At 55.7% G+C, this 17,213-nt stretch overlaps 1 protein-coding gene across 2 annotated transcripts in view; it reads right to left on the bottom strand.

The window, feature by feature from the left end:
• Positions 1 to 715: 715 nt before the first annotated feature.
• The window catches only part of Foxp4 (forkhead box P4), a 53,779-nt gene continuing 37,281 nt past the window's right edge, over positions 716 to 17,213 (bottom strand). The window contains exons 4-17 of one of the 2 annotated variants that reach the window (XM_005359697.2): positions 14,355 to 14,477; positions 13,888 to 13,974; positions 12,318 to 12,465; positions 11,998 to 12,208; positions 11,651 to 11,755; positions 10,950 to 11,037; positions 9,787 to 9,870; positions 9,531 to 9,699; positions 9,370 to 9,446; positions 8,584 to 8,685; positions 4,982 to 5,103; positions 3,262 to 3,328; positions 2,672 to 2,841; positions 716 to 2,362 (exon numbers count right to left, since the gene is read on the bottom strand). In XM_005359697.2, coding sequence (XP_005359754.1) covers positions 2,215 to 2,362; positions 2,672 to 2,841; positions 3,262 to 3,328; positions 4,982 to 5,103; positions 8,584 to 8,685; positions 9,370 to 9,446; positions 9,531 to 9,699; positions 9,787 to 9,870; positions 10,950 to 11,037; positions 11,651 to 11,755; positions 11,998 to 12,208; positions 12,318 to 12,465; positions 13,888 to 13,974; positions 14,355 to 14,477 — 1,701 coding nt within the window. In that variant the 3' untranslated portion in view covers positions 716 to 2,214. Of the gene's footprint in view, positions 2,363 to 2,671; positions 2,842 to 3,261; positions 3,329 to 4,981; positions 5,104 to 8,583; positions 8,686 to 9,369; positions 9,447 to 9,530; positions 9,700 to 9,786; positions 9,871 to 10,949; positions 11,038 to 11,650; positions 11,756 to 11,997; positions 12,212 to 12,317; positions 12,466 to 13,887; positions 13,975 to 14,354; positions 14,478 to 17,213 lie in introns of both variants that reach the window. The other variant, XM_005359696.2, reaches the window with a different exon arrangement.

Raw genomic sequence — 17,213 nt, 5'->3', positions numbered from 1 at the left:
AGAGTTCATCTCAGACTGTGTGAGGGAGAGGGGCCAGTGAGCTAGGGTTAGAAGCAAGATTGAAGGTTGGCAGGCGAGGTTGGCTGCGGTCTGAGTCTCAGAAACTGAGAAGCAGCGTGTGGCTTGCAGGGTGATTGCATTCACAGGTCTGGTACTTCTCTTCTGTGCCCCTCCCCCTCGTTCCGGCTGAGCAGCTTCCCGAGTGTAGCGGGCTAACACTAGGAAGGCAGAGGAGGCCCCGGTGAGCAGCGTTCAAAGGGGGGCGTCACCCACGGACAGAACTCACCTTGGGACTAACGGCTGAGCCACTTTTCTCCCGGCCCTTCCCCTCACTCTCCAGGGTCCCGAGTGGATCAGACCATTCTTTTCCCAGCCCAGAACCACCTGACTAGGTCACTGCAGACACACGTGCACCCCAGGGCCAACAGTAACCGACCTGGAGTCACGATGCACGTGCCCACTCAGGTGACATGACAGCAGAGGACCCTGGCTAAGAGTGCCATCAGCAACCAAACCGCAACAGGATCTGGCACTCAGGACTCTGGGTTAGGAGAAGCCTGGTTCGTGCAGGGTGCCAGCTGGGAGAGGGACTCAGGATGGCCTGTGCCCTGGACACATTCACAGGCCTGGCTTGCCTGCCACTCCTGTCTTTAGCAAGTCTTCTGGCTCCAAGGGCCCTCCCTTCCCTCACCTTGGTGACACACACAGGGCCCGGTAAATAGAGGACTTTAATATTTCTGTGCTGGTCAAACGGAACACAGGTGGGGATACATGGGGAAGGCCGGGGCCCCTTGCCTCTCAGGAGGGCGGCTTGTGTGGGGTGGGATAGGGGTTGATGGTGGATGTGGGGTTCTCCTGGGAAACGTCCAAGGAGTCTTTCTCAGGGTAGGGGCTGTCACAGGGTGCTCTGGGCATCCCTGACACCCAGTCCATGGCCTTGGGTTGTGGGTCCCCCATAGGGGGGGTCTGTGGAGTCTCAACTTCTCCAGCTCTAGCGTCTGCTAGAATCCACACTCCCAGCACGATGGGGACTTGGTCCTCTGCAGGGGTCTGAAGAGTCCCCAGAAAGCAGCCCAGGGTTGGGGGCAGGATCCTGCCCTCTCCCTTCTCCTTAGGTAGGGGGGTAGAGCAGAGGGGAAGTGGGCAGGACCCCTAGACCCTGGGGGAGGGGAAGGAGAGGGTCTTGCCACCAACAGACACTGTAAACTTTGGTTTTAAACAATAACTTAAGTGGAGGGATGGCTTCCAGCCTGGGACCGGGGTGCAGAGGGGTGGGCAGGGTGCTCAGAGGCGACAAAGGAAAAAGCCAACAAAAAGATTTGGTTTTTGCTTCCGGCATAAGAAAGGTCTTTGGTCATCCATTTAACTGGGGGGGACAGGTGCTGAGGGGGTGAGAGGACCCCAGTGCGGGGAGAGGGGGACCCGCAGGCTGGGGCTGAGGATGGTTCCCGCCTGGCTTTCTCCTGTACTGTGATGCTCGGGCCACAGAGGCCGCCTGTGCACACAGCTGTGAAGGTGCCCAGCATGGGGGTCCCTCAGTGCTTCCTCAAGTTGGGGTGCCGCAGGAGCACCCGGCAAACAGGCTAGGGTGGAGGCCTGTTTTCGTCTGGGTCCTGTCTCAGGTGTGTGTGGGGGGAGAGCAGGGCACAACTTGCCCCACCCACGCCAGCAGCTTGAGGGGCTGGGCTGCAGCGGCATTCCCAGTCTGCTTGTCCCATTGAGCAGGGAGCTGGGGCTGGAGAATTACAATCTTCACAGTTGGGAAAGGTCAAGGGGAAGACGAACCAGGAAGGGTCCTCTGGCCAGAAACCTCTGCCACAGCCAGGGCAGGAGATGAAGGTCAGGGATGTCAGGGTGGCTCAGCCCCGCCTGCGGGTCTCCCCTGTGCTGAGGGGCCCTGGAAGGGAGCACTGGTGGGGGAGGAGGGCCCTGCTGCTGCTGGTGGTTGGGATACAGGGAGGGTCTGAGAGGGTCTGCGCCCTCCATGTCCTCTACGGGTGCCGGGCCAAGGGTTCTGTGTCCTCTCAGGGGCAGGGATGTGCCTGCCCCCAGGCGTCTGTCAGTCAGGTGGCTTAGGGAGATGCCGGCCCAGATCTCCCCTGTCTGAGTCCCCGAAGTGCCTTGAGGTTGGAGGGGGCTGTAGAGTGGGGTGGGTGGGCTAGGGTCCGGACTGGGCGGCAGGGTCTTGGCCTGCCCTGCCTGCCCACCCAGCTCTTAGGACATGTCCTCGCCTGGCAGGTCCTCCTCCAGGTCCCTGTCTTCCGGAGGCCCCACGGTGCTGGGGTTGGGGGCACCCAGGGGAGGCCCCGGCCGCCTGTCTTCCTCTGCCTCAGCAGGCTCCTCTTTTACTTGCACCTGGTGGCTGATGGAAAGGGTTATGTGAGCATGTGGCTGCCAGGGTTCCCCTTCCTCCCACAGGTTCATTCAGAAGCTCAGGATCCTGCCTGCCAGAATCCCATCATCTGAGGTCCCCCTCCCCCAGGCTCTGGGAGATGCAGAAGTGGGAGGACCGATGGGGAAGAAGGAAGAGAACAGAAAGAAGGAGGAGGGGTGGGGGAGGGGAGAGAACTGTGGGGAGGAATATGAGGTGGAAGAGATCACTTGTCCATTGCAGAGATGAGGCAGGATGGATGAGCCACCTTCCACATCTGAGGGGCTTGTGTGAGCTCACCTGTACTGAGGAGGGGAGAGGCGAGGGGGGCTGCTGCTCCCGTTGCTGGGCAGTGGCTCCCCAGGGGCACCCATGTCATCCTGGCTGAGGGGCAGAAGGCTGCTGGCTGAGCCAGGGTTCAGCATGCCAGGACTGCTGAGGAGGGGGAAGCTGCTCTCTGCCAGGGCAGCCTAGAGCACACAGGAATGGGCTATCAGTGGCTGGAGACCCTTCCCACTTGCCAGGGCCCTCGTGCGGATGCCACGCTTGTCTGTCTGGGCAGTACTCCCCAACACACCCCGGGCAGAACCCTTCACCCCACCTCCCAGCTCCCCTGAAAACTGTTCTCACCCAGCAACACCTCCCACTCCAACCTGGGGAGAGGACCCTAGAGTGATGGGCTGAGGCACGGGATGCCACTGGCTGTGCTATGTCCACCCTTTCCAAACCCAGGCTTCAAATCAGAGGTACACACTAGTTAGGGCAGGGGGCGGAGGGCTGAGGCCAAGAATGGGGAGTCTTCACCCTCCTCCCCACCTACCCCAACTGCAGGGGGAGAAGGTAAGGCAAAACCAGGGGCAAGGCAGAGGGGGGCAGGTGGGCTCAGTCACCTGGTAGCTGGCGTTAAGTGCCCCATAACTGAGGCCAGAGATCATGTTCTTCACCAGGGTGGGGCTCCTAGGGGACAGAAGATGAGCTCAAGTCACTGGTCTACACATGACCGACTGTCCCCCCGATTCTAGGCCAGAATGAACAGATGTACTTGGCTCCTCCACTGCTCCAGGAGAGGCTGCGGGGTTAGGGACAGGTCCTTTTCATTCTCCCTGCTCTGCTCACAGCCCTGCACGGAGCAGGGACCACAAGCCTTAGCGTTGACTGTCCAAGGGCTGGAATCAGTACTTCCAGAACTCCCTTATCACAGGGTGTGACCAGTCTCTCTCTCACATCATCCTCCCACCCCCAGAATCTCAGCCGAGGGGCACGCCTTTAATCCTAGAACTCAGGAGACAGAGGCAGGCAGTATCGGGCCAGCCTAGTCTACAGAGTGAATGACAGGAAAGGCAGAGAAAACCAGAAAAATCCTGTCTAAATAAACAAACAAAAACATAAAAAAAGAAAAGAAACAGGTCTCTTTCATAGCCCAGGCTGGTCACTGAAGTGCTGTAGCTGAGGCTGGCCTTGAACTCCTGATCCTCCAGCTTCTGTCTCCGAAGCCCGGGAACAGAGCTGTATCGGCATGCCTATTTTCTGGAGTTTGGCAACAAAGTCTGATCTGTAGCTTATACTGCTCCTTTCTGGACGTCCACTTTCTGGAACTCCTGAACTGAACCTGTGCTCAAACCTGTCCCCCTGGAACACCATGCACCAAAAGGGGCCCTTCTGTTCCAGAGGCTCTGGGGACGCCAAGGCTGGGGTTGTCTGCCTCTCACAGAACCTCTCAGCACTCACACTGCGGGGGAGACCAGGATCCAGGCTGGTATGAGATGATACCGCCAAGTGCGGAGGCGGCTGCGGACACACAGTAGGGCATTTTGCAGTCTACCCTGCACCTGCATCCCTGCAGCTGCACAGCAAGGTGTGCTTGGTTAGAAGAAACATTGGGTGCTAAAGGTATTTTCTTAGCCTGGGGCTGGAGAGATGGTTCTGCGGTTAAGAGCACTGGCTGTTCTTCCAAAGGTCCTGCGTTCAGTGTTCAATTCCCAGCAAACACATGGTGGCTCACAACCATCTGTAATGGGATCTGGTGCCCTCTTGTGGCCTGCAGGCACACATGCACATAGGGCATTCATACATAATAAATAAATAAATAAATCTTAAAAAAGAAAGAGAAAGGGCATCTAAGCCTACTTCAGGCCTCCTCTGGCAGATGTGTATACGAGATGGTAGGTAAGGTTCTGATCTCTGACCTACTGTGTGGTGAAGCAGCTCAAACCTCACGTTATACCTGGTCCTGGACCCAGCTCTGCCACCAACCTGCTGTGTGGCTTCCTGCCAGCCCTTTGCCTTCCCCATTCAACTCTTCCTCTGTGAAATAGGGCAGGGATCAGGGTTCTCCTATGACTGAAAGCTGTCACCTCAGCCCACATCCCAGCTCTGGCCATGCCATGACTACTATGGGCGTCATCTCCCTGGCACCCTGTCCCCCCTGAAGTGAGAACAGAAGCTGTCAGCGCCATCTCCGGACTGTCCATCACATCCACAGCTTGCCAAGCACTGGTCTCCCCCACCCTCGACACCCACATTTCCCTTTCAGGGTAGCATTTGGAGCCCAGGTGTCCTTGAGAAGCAGGGGCCAGCCTGACCCAGCTCACCCAGCGGGGGCCCACATACCCCGTCATCTTTGGTGGTCTCCGTTTCTGATATTCGCGCTCATCCACGGTCCACACAGCCCCCTTGACGTTCTCCACACGGACGAAGCATTTATGCAGGCTGAGGTTGTGGCGCACGGCGTTCTAGGGATGCAGTAAACGGGGCTCACCTTCATTTCAGTGAACACACAGAGAAAATCCTCCCATGGTCCCGCAAAGGTCCCTCATTTCACGTCCTAGGGAGCAACAACCACGTACCCCGCCCAAGGGCGGCAAGAGGGAGGGCTCTCACTGCACCTGCTTCCAGAAGCTCCTACTTCTGCCTCATCTCGGAAAGTGTCGTCTTGGATAGGGTGTGGTGGTACATGGCTTTATGCCTTAACATGGGAGGCAGAGAGGTCTATACAGGGAGTTCCAGGCCAGCCAGGACTATATAAGAGGTCCAGGACTACATTAGAGGCCCTGTCTCCAAAGACAGAAAAGAAAATGCTGCAGCCTGGGAAATGAAATCACCCCTTTTCCTGTTCTCAAAACTGGCAGCTGTCATTCCTGACTTCTGATTTTTTTTTAAATGCGCATTGGTGTTTTGCCTGTATGGATGTCTGTGCCAATATGTTGGATTCCTGGAACAGGAGATTCAGAAGGTTATGAGATGCCATGTGGGTGCTGGGAATTGAACTTGGGTCCTCTGGGAGAGCCGCCACTGCACTTACCTGCTGAGTCATCTCTCTAGTTCCCTAGCTTCTGATTTTAAGACCTGATTTAAGGAGCCTGGTGACTCAGAGAAGTTGGGACACTGTACCTTAGGCACACAAGGAACTCTGGACTTGCGACTGACCCATGGTCCTCACAGCCTTTATTGAAGCCCTAAGGAGTCTGAGGCTTTGTGCTGTGGCTCTGAACAGACAGCTTCCTGGGAGCACAGGCATACAGTGGAGCCCAATAAATGCACGTGGAAACCAACTGCTAACTTGAAAGGACAGTCTAAAGTCACAGCTGTGAGACAACACGACAAGGTTACCACCACCTTCTCCTGATGGGGGAACTTCAGAAATTGAGGTCACCTGGTTGGTAGGACACATGGGTGGGGGGTTGCTGGGCCTAATTCCCTCTGGAAGCCTGGATAAGGGCCCTGATCCCTGTCCCCAGGTCCCTTGGTCCCACCTCCCTAACTCTCTGCTCTCAGTTTTTCTGCCTCTCACCACCAGCCCCAGCCCTGTCCCCATTACCTGTCCCCCATAAGCCTCCTCCATTCACCCCATTCCTATCTCCTCTTTACATTTCTGAAGGGGGAAGAAAGCGGGCAGGGCGGGCAGTGGGTGCCCCTGGAGATCCCCTCTCCCTCTCTCCCATCCAACTCTTGCCTCTTGCAACTGGCCCGATTTCATTACCAATTTTAATTTGCCTCTAATTAAATCCTGTGTATTTTTCCGACTCGCTTGCTAATCCACGAGGGAGGCGGGCGGCTGGAGTGGAATCTCACGGAGCGATAATTACAAAGGGCCTAATCACGCCGGGGCTCCTGCCTCAGAATAAATTTGCCCGCATTACGGGGCTCCGATCCTCCGCTTTGCAAATGAGAATGACCCCAATTTCCGAGGGTGGCCTCGCCGGGGCTTTTTTCCCTCGTTTCGAAGCCTGATTCGTGATGAGAGACTAATTCGTTACGCTGAAACATTAACGGCAATTTAAGGGGTCTGGCAGAGGCTGCGTAAACAAAAGGATGGGCCCACAACACAGGCCCTAGGAGGGGATGGACATGGGAGGGCTGGTGGGGACCACTGGCTTGGCAGATGGTGGCTCTGTCCCCAAGAAATGGCAGCTGGCCTGGCCTACACCCACTTCCAAGCCTGGATGCCCTGAGCCTGAAGTAGAAGCCTTATTTATGGATGGGGGCCAGACGGGGTGGAGATGGGACTTAGAAACCCAAATAAAGTAGAGGAAGATGACCTGGAGGAAGTGAAAAGTAGAGAGAACAGGAACAGAGGGAAGAAGCCACAAGCTTCCCCCAATACATGAATGAAGTTTGGCTGATGAAAAGAATTCTCAAAGACACTGTGGCTCTCAAGCCAACATAGTCTGACCAGATGTGGCTTGGCAGTATGGGGTCCCTGGGTGGTACAGGTAGCAACACAGGCACCCTGAGTATCTGGACCAGTGTGTGTGAGGGATGAAACAGAGGCGGAGGCCAAATGACCAGATGAGTTGTTTTAACATGGTCACTGAGAAACCAAGAAAGCCACCTGACCACCTTCTACATAGAAACTAGGCTCTAGATCGTATTCAATTTTAGATGATGTGATTGTATCACTTGTAAAGCCTGCCTTCCGACCTGGCCTGGAGGTTGGAGGCGGGGCCAAGTGGCCCCAGAACGTGATGTTGGCTCAAAAAGATAGCAGGGTTGTGGTTGCCAGGAAGTGACATCACTCATAGCCAATCAGAATGGCTGTCTCTGCCACATAGTATCTCTAAGCTTTGGGAGCTTGGCATAGGAAAGGGAAGATGATGTGAAAGGTCCTTCTAGTAACTTTTTGTATATTACCAAGGTGGAAAAGGCTGGGCAACCGCAGACCGTACACAGGGCTTGGCGGGACACGTGTTGAGAGACCGGCAACATTGTGGGATAGGATTCGTTTCGCTGCAGTTTTTTCACTGGCCAGCAGGGGGACCCGAGAGCCAGGATACAATTAAGAGTTCTGCGATAGGGACGCCCTCTCCAGTGTTCAGACTTCACGAAGGGGCCAATACTCCTTCCTCCTTAATTCAGATACCACCTTCCCACCTTGCTGCACAGTGAAAGTCACACAAAGTGTGCGCACGCGCGCACGCATACCTCGTCTTGACTAGAGAATGGTTTAGGGTCCCAGACCACATCTGTGTCCCATTTTCCTAGGGTCTCCTAGGAAAATGCTTTTATGGCTGAAAGTGTTAAATTTCTAATTGGATAGATACAATTATCTCCCTGCTACTGGTACACTGGGTAGTTTGTGAATGCCCATGTGTGTCCTGGGAATGGTCCACGGGGCTCATTCCACCCATGTATCTGGGCCATATACCTGCAGCCTCCTCCGGGACTTCATACGAGCCTTTAGTTTGGAATCTAGACCCATGAAGTACCTATGGATTCAGCGCAGGACCTGCTACCAAGAATTCACCCTTCTGCTGTCCTGCCTCAGGGGGCTGGGTTCTTTGTACCTTGGAAGTACCTTAGGAGGGGGGTGAATTCTTCTTCTTAAAGTGACAGCACAAGATTGGCCAAAGTCACTAAAAGAAAGTCCCTCTGTATGCCTAGCACACACAGGGCTGGGTTCTATGCCCAGCACTGCCTAACAGGGTATGGTGACACACACCTGTAATCTTGGCACTCAGGGAGTTGGAGGCAGGGAGATCATCTGAACCCAGGGTTTTAAGACCAGCCTGGGCAATGTGGCAAGTCCCCAACTCACAAAAGGGCTGTTATGTTACTCCACACCTCCTGCTAAGAAGTGTGTGTGTGGCTGGGGTGTCTATGGCCCTGATGGGATAGTTCTGCAGGACTGTTGAGGGGAAAACTGTTAGGCAGCCTGGGTCTCCATGGGATGTGGAGGTTTAAGAAGTGAGAACGAGGGGAGGGGCAGGCCTCACCTTCCAGGTGGCAGTGTTTCTCCGGAAATAGGCGAACATCCTGGTAAACCAGTTATAGATCTCGTTCAGAGTCAGCTGCCTATCCGGAGTTTCCAGAATGGCCTGCAAGCAAGGAAAGGGCAGAGAGACCCTCAGCTTACTCCTGAAGGGTTCAGAACCCTGTGTTTTTGCCCCTCTCTGTCACCTCAGACACAGGAGAGAAGACCCATTGCAATAGGTATGGACCAGATGGGTGGATGCAGGACCAGAGAGAGGTAGGCTGGGCGTCCCAGCAAGGCCAGTGAGCTAAGAGGGGCTGAGGATACTGGGAGCCCAGCTCCAGAGCCTGCGCAAATGCATGCGGGACACAGGAGCCTCTGCTGGGGTTGGGGGCGAGGGGGAAATAGGGCTCCACATGCCCTATCTGGAAGAAGTGAATGAGCGCCGTTCTTGAAGTGGCTGGGAATTTATCCTTATTTGGGCAAAGTGCACCCTGAGAATGGGAGAGAACGCACACCCATAGGAAGTCCCGGAGAGCAGACACATGTGTCAGAGTATGTCCATGTGTTTATGAATATCATGTGAGCATTAAGAACATGAGGGGTATGGACAGGAGAGAAGGGACAGAGAGGAAGGAGGCTGAGTGTGTGTATGCAGAAATGAGCATGGCACTGTGGATACAGACAGCAAAAATTAATGGGAATATACTCTGAGATGCAGGCAAAAGACCAGAGGAGTGGGTCCCAGAACCCTCTTGGAGGTATCAACTAGCTTTCCTTCCACACCCCTCCTGCCTTCCACACTTACCTGGCGGATAAGGGAGGCGTAGGTAAAGGGGGGCCTGACATCAGCATTCTTGTAGAATTCATGATTCTGGGCCAGCTCTGGGGGAGACAGGCAGAGGGTGAGGCAGCCAGACCGGGGACCTGCCTGGGGGAGGGAGCCCCCTCCCTCCACAGCAGCCTCACCTGAGGAGATGGGGGAACAGAATTTGTCGCTGCTTCTCCGGCGAGCAGGGCCCCCGCTATGCAAAGATGCAGAGCCCAGGCCAGGGGGTCGCAGGGGTGTGACAGGGGCAGCTGCTGAAGTTGGGGGGTGCACGAGGCCATCTGGGAATGAGTCTGCAGAGATGGTCACCTTGGAGAAAGAGGAGGAGTGAGGAACTGGGTTCAGTGGTTAGTAATGGGGAAGGGCCCAGGGCATGCAGGGATGGGGGGCACTCACTGGCTGGCTGAAGGGCTTGGGCTCTGAAGGCCGCATGTGCAGATGGGCCATCATGGCCTGCAACCGCTCACTCTCCTTGGCGAGCTGTGAAAGACACAGGCAAAGAGGGGCATTGTAAAGGAAGGCAATGGGTCCTCATCCCTACATGCCATCTTCACCAGAGTACTCCCGCAGAAAGCCTCGACACTCACGCATTCTCTCTCACATACTCACACTCATACACACTCTCTCTCTTACACACACACACTCACACCCATACAGACACATTCACATGTGCACCACATACACATTCACACATACAATTACACACATATAGTCTTACACACAATCACATGCACACTCATTCTCTCTCTCTCCCCGTCACACACACACACACACACGCACGCACGCACGCACGCACGCACGCACGCACGCACGCACACAGAGGTGCCTGCTCCCTGTGTCTCACTTCTGAAAACTTTCTTTGCCCCTCTGAACCTCCACACCTTCAGGGTCGGGATGTTGACACCCTGTCCCAGCTCAGACTTTACCACTCTTACACACGGGCACCCTTCTTCCCATCAGCAATGTGCTCTTTCTCCCCAGGGAAGGCAGAATCTGTGGCCAAACACCACCCCACGGCCTGCCTGGTTCACTACTGAAGAGGTACGTGGGAATGGATGAATGATTCACTTCCTCCATTCATAAATCTGAAGCATCTTTTACAACTACCCTCTTCACAGGGCGCCCTGTTAGGAGCCAGGTTAAACGTGGTTGGCTGACTGACTACTAAGGACTCCACACAGGAGCCAGGGTATCTGGTTCAAGTCCCAATTCCTTCATTCGCTGAGTGGCCACTTGAAAGGTACAATGCTCTGTGCGTGTGTCACTGGGGATGGTGTTAGTGCAGGCATGGCGGGCCGCTCTGAGGGCTCCTTGAGCTACCTAGATGGCTGGGGGAGCACGGCACGAAGCAGGTCTGTACACTAGCCACTCACCCAGCCTTGTATTTATGTAGCATATAAAGCACAGCCTCAAACAACTCACTGGTCCTCACCCGACACTATGCTAACTAAGACCCAGAGAATGTAAGATGTTGGCTCTGACCACAGGACCCTCACAGGACACTGTCTGCCCTAATGGGCAAAACTGTGTGGCCCTCCCCGCACACCCGTGGGTCACACCTGGATCTCCAGCTGTTGGACCACCTGCATCTGCACGCGGCATTGGGCTGTGCTCCGGTCATCCAAAGCGTGTTCTGTGTTGAGGTGTCTTAGAGAGGAGGAGAGCAGGGGAGAGAGTGAGCCCTGGGCTGTCTTACTTCACCTCTGCCACCCATCCTCCACCCCGACTCTGTCAGCCAGTCCTCAGCCAGAAAAGCAGACAGAATAAGAGAAACGAAGAGAAAGGGTGGAACAAAGGGGGGGGGAGCAATTGAGGAAGCTTTCTCCTCAGCCTCCTTTGATGTCTTAGCTAAAACCGGGCTACAGAGAGATCTAATTGCAAATGAACTAATTAAGTAAACCTCTGACGAAGCGTGAAAACAATTTGTTTGACCCTGATGCAGCAAGGGTCCGGGAGACAGCGGAGTTAATCCGTCAGTGACAGAGCTTGGCACTGTGGTGGCGGCTGGCCGCCTGCTGCCAGCCGCCTGTCTGCCTCCCACCCTGCCTGTCCTCGGCTGGCCATCACTCTCCAGGATGCGGAGAGATAGGCTTCCTCCACTGACACCCCTGTTCTGGGGTGGGAGGGTGTTGGGGGGGGAGCTGCCAGCAGGAATAAGGGGGGCAGGGAAAGCAGGGGAAGAGCTAGGCCACCTTGCAGCTCCACTCAGCTGGGACGTTAGGATTGCAGGTGACAGTGGGAAGGGCTGGGTGACACCTACTTGATAAACTGGCCCAGGTCTTCACACAGGGTCTCACAGCCTGGCCACTTGCATTCTCCATGTCCATAAAGGGGGTGGGAACTGGGGGTCTCCTCGTGGGAGGAGCTGGAAAGGGATGAAAACATTAGTGATCAGAGCCCGAAGGCCCCTCCTCAGCAACCCTGGGTCCAGCTTTTGTCCTACAGCTGGCTTCCCATTCTGTACACCAGAGGGAGGAGGTAAACTCCTGGGTCCCTGAGCTCCAGCCCTCCCTCCCTCTCAGACCCCACCACGGCTCTACTCTTGGGGTTCCAGGCACAACCCAGAGCAGGGCCTGGGCACGTACTGTGCCCTAGGGCCAGCCATACCTGTCTCTCCGAGATGTGAGCACAGTGGGCTGTCCATTGGGTAAGGGGTGGTGGGAGAGAGGTGGGGAGACCTTGGGGGGGCTGGCAAACGAGGTAGCAGTAGCAGCTGTGCTGGCCAGGTCCAGCCCCTCCTGCCTGACGCTGTCCTCAGCAGGCTGCCCTGGGGCACCCTCGCCTTTCCACAGCTGAGGCAGGTCTGTCGGGCACACGGCTGCTGCAGGAGAGAGAGGCTGGCTGGGAGCACAACACACAGAGCCTGTGCCTCACCCAGGGTTAGGTGAAAGGTGCAGGGTTGGGGGCGGGGGTGGGGCATTGCTCACCTTGCGGGAGGGCCTGGAGGGGCCCTGAGGCTTGGCTAGGCTGCAGGCTGACCAGCCCCTGCCTCTGTAGGTTGAGCAAGTGCTGTTGCTGCAACTGTTGCATCTGCAGGAGCTGCTGCTGGAAGGCCAGCTGTTTGTTCCCCAGAGCCTGGGAGGGAGCCCGAGGGGGTGGGCAGAGAGGGGTGCCGTCGGCCTCGGCCGTACCATCTGGCCCCCATGCCGCCGCCACCCCCTCCCAGGGCCTGTCAGCCCCTGAAGCTGTCGTGGTGGCCTCCGCAGCTGCAGCTTCTCTGCTCCCGGCCCAGCTTCCATAGGGCTGCATGCCTCCTCGCAGTAAACACACGCATGCACGCACGCACGCACACGCGCAAACACACACAGCCAGACCCAGACACGCAGCACGACGCCCTCCCTCCTCCCTCCCTCCCCCTCCTCCTCCTTGGCGGCAGCTTCTGCTATCCACACGGCAGCTGTGCGCCTGGGTGGGGGGGCTCTCATCACAGTGATGGATGAGCCTGTCAGATCTGGGGGCCACTCCCACCTGGAGGAGACCCTTCCCACATGCCCAGAGCCCCCCTTCTTCTCGGGTGGTGGAGACTCTGCACCTCCATCTCATTCTGTTCTGCTTTTCAGACACAGTGCAAAAGAAGGGGATGGGACCTGACCAGCCTCAGCATGGTCTAGAACAGTGGCCAACACTGCCCAGGCGCAAACTCCTGGTTCCCCGAGTACACGGCTCCCCGCCCCTCCCCATTCAGTTCTTCACACAGGCACTGACAGGTCAGGCTGTCAGCAAGTTTTCTGAGTCCAGAGAGCCAATCATGTCCTGGATGTCTGAGAGGCCAGGTATCTCTGCCTGCCTGCCCTGGGGAGTGGCCTGGTATGTATTAGGGGTGGCAATTCATTGAGACAAGAGGATAAAGAGCTTAGATTCAAACACAGACCTTAGCAGCTGAAAGTACACTGGAAGAGAGGCAGGGGTGGGGAGGGCCTGGTAACCATCAGAGCAGCACTCTGGGAAGGGGCACCCTGAAGTGAGGCCACAGTTTGGTCAAGAAGGAGACAAGTCTGGGACACAAGGCACCTGCTGTAACCCCTCAGGATGCACTGTGGCAGGAGGTAGAGCAGACGCTGGGCTGGGGAGCTATGAGAGTAAGCTGGTGAGGGCTGCACAAGGCATCGGGAGACAGGGCAGGCTAAGGTGCAGGAGGTAGGCACACTGCTGAGGGTCCTCTGCATGGGACAGCTGGCTCACTAGGGACAGGGTGAGCAGCAAGATGGTAGGACATGAGTCTGTTGGATATAAGCGAAGACCATCAGACATATCTGGTGATTTCACACATAGGGACAACACAATTGGAGGCAAGGAGAGAAAGAATGAGTACAAGGGGTTGGAGGCAAGTGAATGTCCGCCCTAATTTCTTCCTTGAACCTCCCCTCCCAACGTTTTCCTGGTTTTCCAACTCTTCCCACAAGGCCAGTTTTCTTTATCAGACTGAAGAAGGCTGGTTGCCAGTGTTGGGACTAGAGAATGCAGGGGATACCTGGGCACGGCTCTGCAGCCACTCACCTCCTTGGGCTGCTGTTTCCCAGCCTGCTGCTGGGTGAGGAGCTGCAGATGGAGTTGCTCTTGCTGCTTCTTATAATATTCCTGCAGCTGAAGGAAGAAGAGGGGCGGTTTCCGGGAGCTGCTAGCCCTGGAGCTGCCAATCTGGGAGTTGCTAGGTGTAAACCCAGCCCTGCCTGGCCAAGGCTCCCGCAGGCAGGGCACAAGTGTTCCACGAACATGGCCAGGCAGAGAGAGATGGGATCTCTTCAGTATGTTTCTGAGTGTGTGTTGGGGGTATGGAGGGCATGGTGTTCCATACTTCACCCTGCTCCCCAAGAGTTCTAAAGACAGAAGTGAGGCCAGTATGTGGGACGCAAGGGTGGGAGGTAGCAGAGGATTCTCTGGGCAGTGTTCCTGGTTTCTGCCACAGCAGAGGTCCTCAATGAGGCTCAGGGAGGGAGTGGGTGCCGCCCTGGGGCTAGTCTCACCTGCTGGAGCATGAGCGCCTGTTGCTGCTGCAGCAAGGCCTGCAGCTGAGGGGGTGACAGGATCTGCTGCATCTGCTGAGGGGTGAGCATCTGCTGCGACATCATGGCCACAGACACGGGCACCTGTGGGATGTACCCCACGAGTCAGAGGCCGTCCTCGGGGCACGGCAGAGCGGCTCTCCAGTGTGACTGCCTCTGCCACCTATGGGGCTGTGCCTCTTCTGACTCCACCATGGGCCCAGGCTGGCCTTGAACTTGGGTAGGTGCTGTGTTTACAGGCCTGTGTCTCTATACTTTGTTTTATCTGAAGACATTTTCACTCTATAGCCCAGGCTGGCCTTGAACTCTCCTTGTCTTCCAGACACTGTGATCTCAGATGTAAACTAGCGACCTCCACAGAGCCTTGTCTCTGGACAAGGCTACTAGGGGATTAACAACAGTGGTCAGAGGCTAGTGCATAGCAACGGCCTATAAATGGCCGTGATCACAGGATGAATGGTCCCAGGTGTGGGAGACGAGATGGCACCAACAGGCCACTGGGCCACTTCCAGCTCTTACTTATCACGTTTGAGACTACCAGCAGCATGAGCCTGCTTCCGAGAGCAGCAGGAAGACAGAGTCAAAAGTACCTGCCCGCTGGACACGGGATGATGCCTATAATCGTGTGAGTTTGAGCTCAGATCGGAGGACACAGGAAGGTCCAGGCCAGTCAGAGCTCACAGTGAGACCCTGTCTTCCCCTGAGCAGCACCTGATTGAGCCCACTCTGGCGTGAGCCCACCTGGCTCGCTCTGAACGCCTGTGTTTGTGGCGCTCGTGGCGGCCCAGAGAGCACACCTTGCCGGGACTGTTCTGAAGGCAGAGCTACAGTGGAGAAAGTGCAGCAGCTCAGCAGGCTTAGAGCCACTTGTCCTCTCCGGGATGTCACTGTCCTCAAACATAAAGCACAGGCGGAGTGGCTTTCTGCCTCCTGGGCCTGTTAGCACTCTCTAGAAGATGCAGGCTATTCACCTACAAACTAAAATGGTTCAGAGAAAATAACAACGACATATTTTCCCATAGCCCTTCCCTGAGCAGTCAGAGCATGGCAGTTAAGCCATCACAGTCCTACAGTGGTGAACAGGTGTTGGGGTAACTGTCCGTATCCCCACCGCTCAGTGAGCCCTGCACACACAATACTCCACTCTCTCACTCCCATGCTCTGGTGCAGGACCTAGCACACAATAGGTGTAAGTACTTGCTTCCACAGCCGGCCAGCACTTTGAAGACCCTAGGACCCAGGGGGAGGAGGAGAGGGGACTGGCCTATCAGGAAGCAGGGTCAGCAAGAGGGCCCTAGGTAGAGACAAGTTAGGTGCTCAAGGGACCCTTCCCTCAACTCCAGCCTGGCCTGTGGGACAGGGGAGGAGGGATTCTTTCCCTCTCCAATCTAAGGCCTCAGCCCTGAGCTACCCCTTAAGCCAGAGATCAGAAAATCCCCCCAAAGAGGAGCAAGCAGAGAGTTGCAGCTGATGCAGGGGTCCCCCCACAAACGATCTCTATCCCTGATTCTCCTCCCATCCACAGCCAACAGCTGGGCTCCACTCCTGAGCTTGCCCCAGTACTCAGTCTAGATCTGTGTGAAGGAAGGGGGACAATCCAGCTTTTAGTCACAGACATGGCCCTTGTTGAAGCCTCTGTGTGTGTGTGGGGGGGGGGGCGGCTTGTGGGCTTTCGTTTTCAGGTCCCTTTTTACCCAGAAGTGACTTGGATGGGTCGGACGGCTGTGACAGCACTGGGACCCGAGCTCCTGTCCCATCACAGGCTGGCAGACAGCAGCTGGGCTAGTCCACCTTGAAGGGGCCATGGGACTGAGATCTCAGGGGGATTGCCTTCTTTGAAGCTTTAACCCCAAGGCTGGGGCTGGGACTCTGTTGGTAAGACACCTTCCTAGCATGCAAAAGCCCTGGGGTTGAACGCTAGCACTGAATAAAATCAGGTGTAGTAGCGTACACCTATAATTCCCTGGGGTTGGACCCCAGTACTAATAAAATCAGGTGTAGTAGTGCACACCTATAATTCCCTGGGGCTGAACCCCAGCACTAATAAAATCAGGTATAGTAGCGCACACCTACAATGCCAAACACTGGAAAGCTGGGGGCAGGAGACTCAAGAGCTCAAAGCTATCTTCGACTGTATGTTGATTTGAGGACAGCTTGGGATCCAGGAAACACTGATGCAGACTGGAAAACTAATAATAATATACTTAGAATAAGAAGAAACTTAGCCAGGCAGTAGTGGTGGTGGTATGTGGCTTTAATCCCAGCACTCGAGAGGCAGAGGCAGGCGGATCTCTAAGTTCAAGACCAGACTGGTCTACAAAGCAAGTTCCAGGAGAGCCAGGGCTACACAGAGAAACCCTGCCTGGAAAAACCAGAAGAGGACAAGGAAGAAACATCATCCCACGGAGGTTCTCTGTAAGGCTGCTGAGATGTCAAGACCTGAAGGCTGAGGGACCTAGGGCTGGGCTCAGTGGAACATGGCCCTGTGCCTCCTGGTGGATGCCCAAAAGCAGTGGAGTGGCAGCTTAGAGAATTCAGGTGGAAGGACCCAACACGGAGCACCCATGGATGCCCTTCTCTTCCTCTTCTTAGGGCAGCGCCAGCTGAGAAGTTGGCACGTCTCCAGCCCTGAGTTCGAGTTGGGTGACCTCAGTTCTTAGTACCCAGGTCTAAAGGCATGCACCACCACTGCTCAGTTTATTCTTTTTAAAAATTAATACAATCTTCTTGTTATTATTATTATTACTGTGTGTGTGTGTGTTTGTGTGTGTGCGTGCATGTGTGTGCATGCACATGCGTATACCATCTCCACAAAGGACA

The sequence above is a fragment of the Microtus ochrogaster genome, linkage group LG2, assembly GCF_000317375.1.
Source record: "Microtus ochrogaster isolate Prairie Vole_2 linkage group LG2, MicOch1.0, whole genome shotgun sequence".
NCBI lineage: Eukaryota > Metazoa > Chordata > Mammalia > Rodentia > Cricetidae > Microtus > Microtus ochrogaster.
Note: the sequence above shows the minus strand (reverse complement) of the source record. Positions and strands in the feature narration are given on the sequence as shown.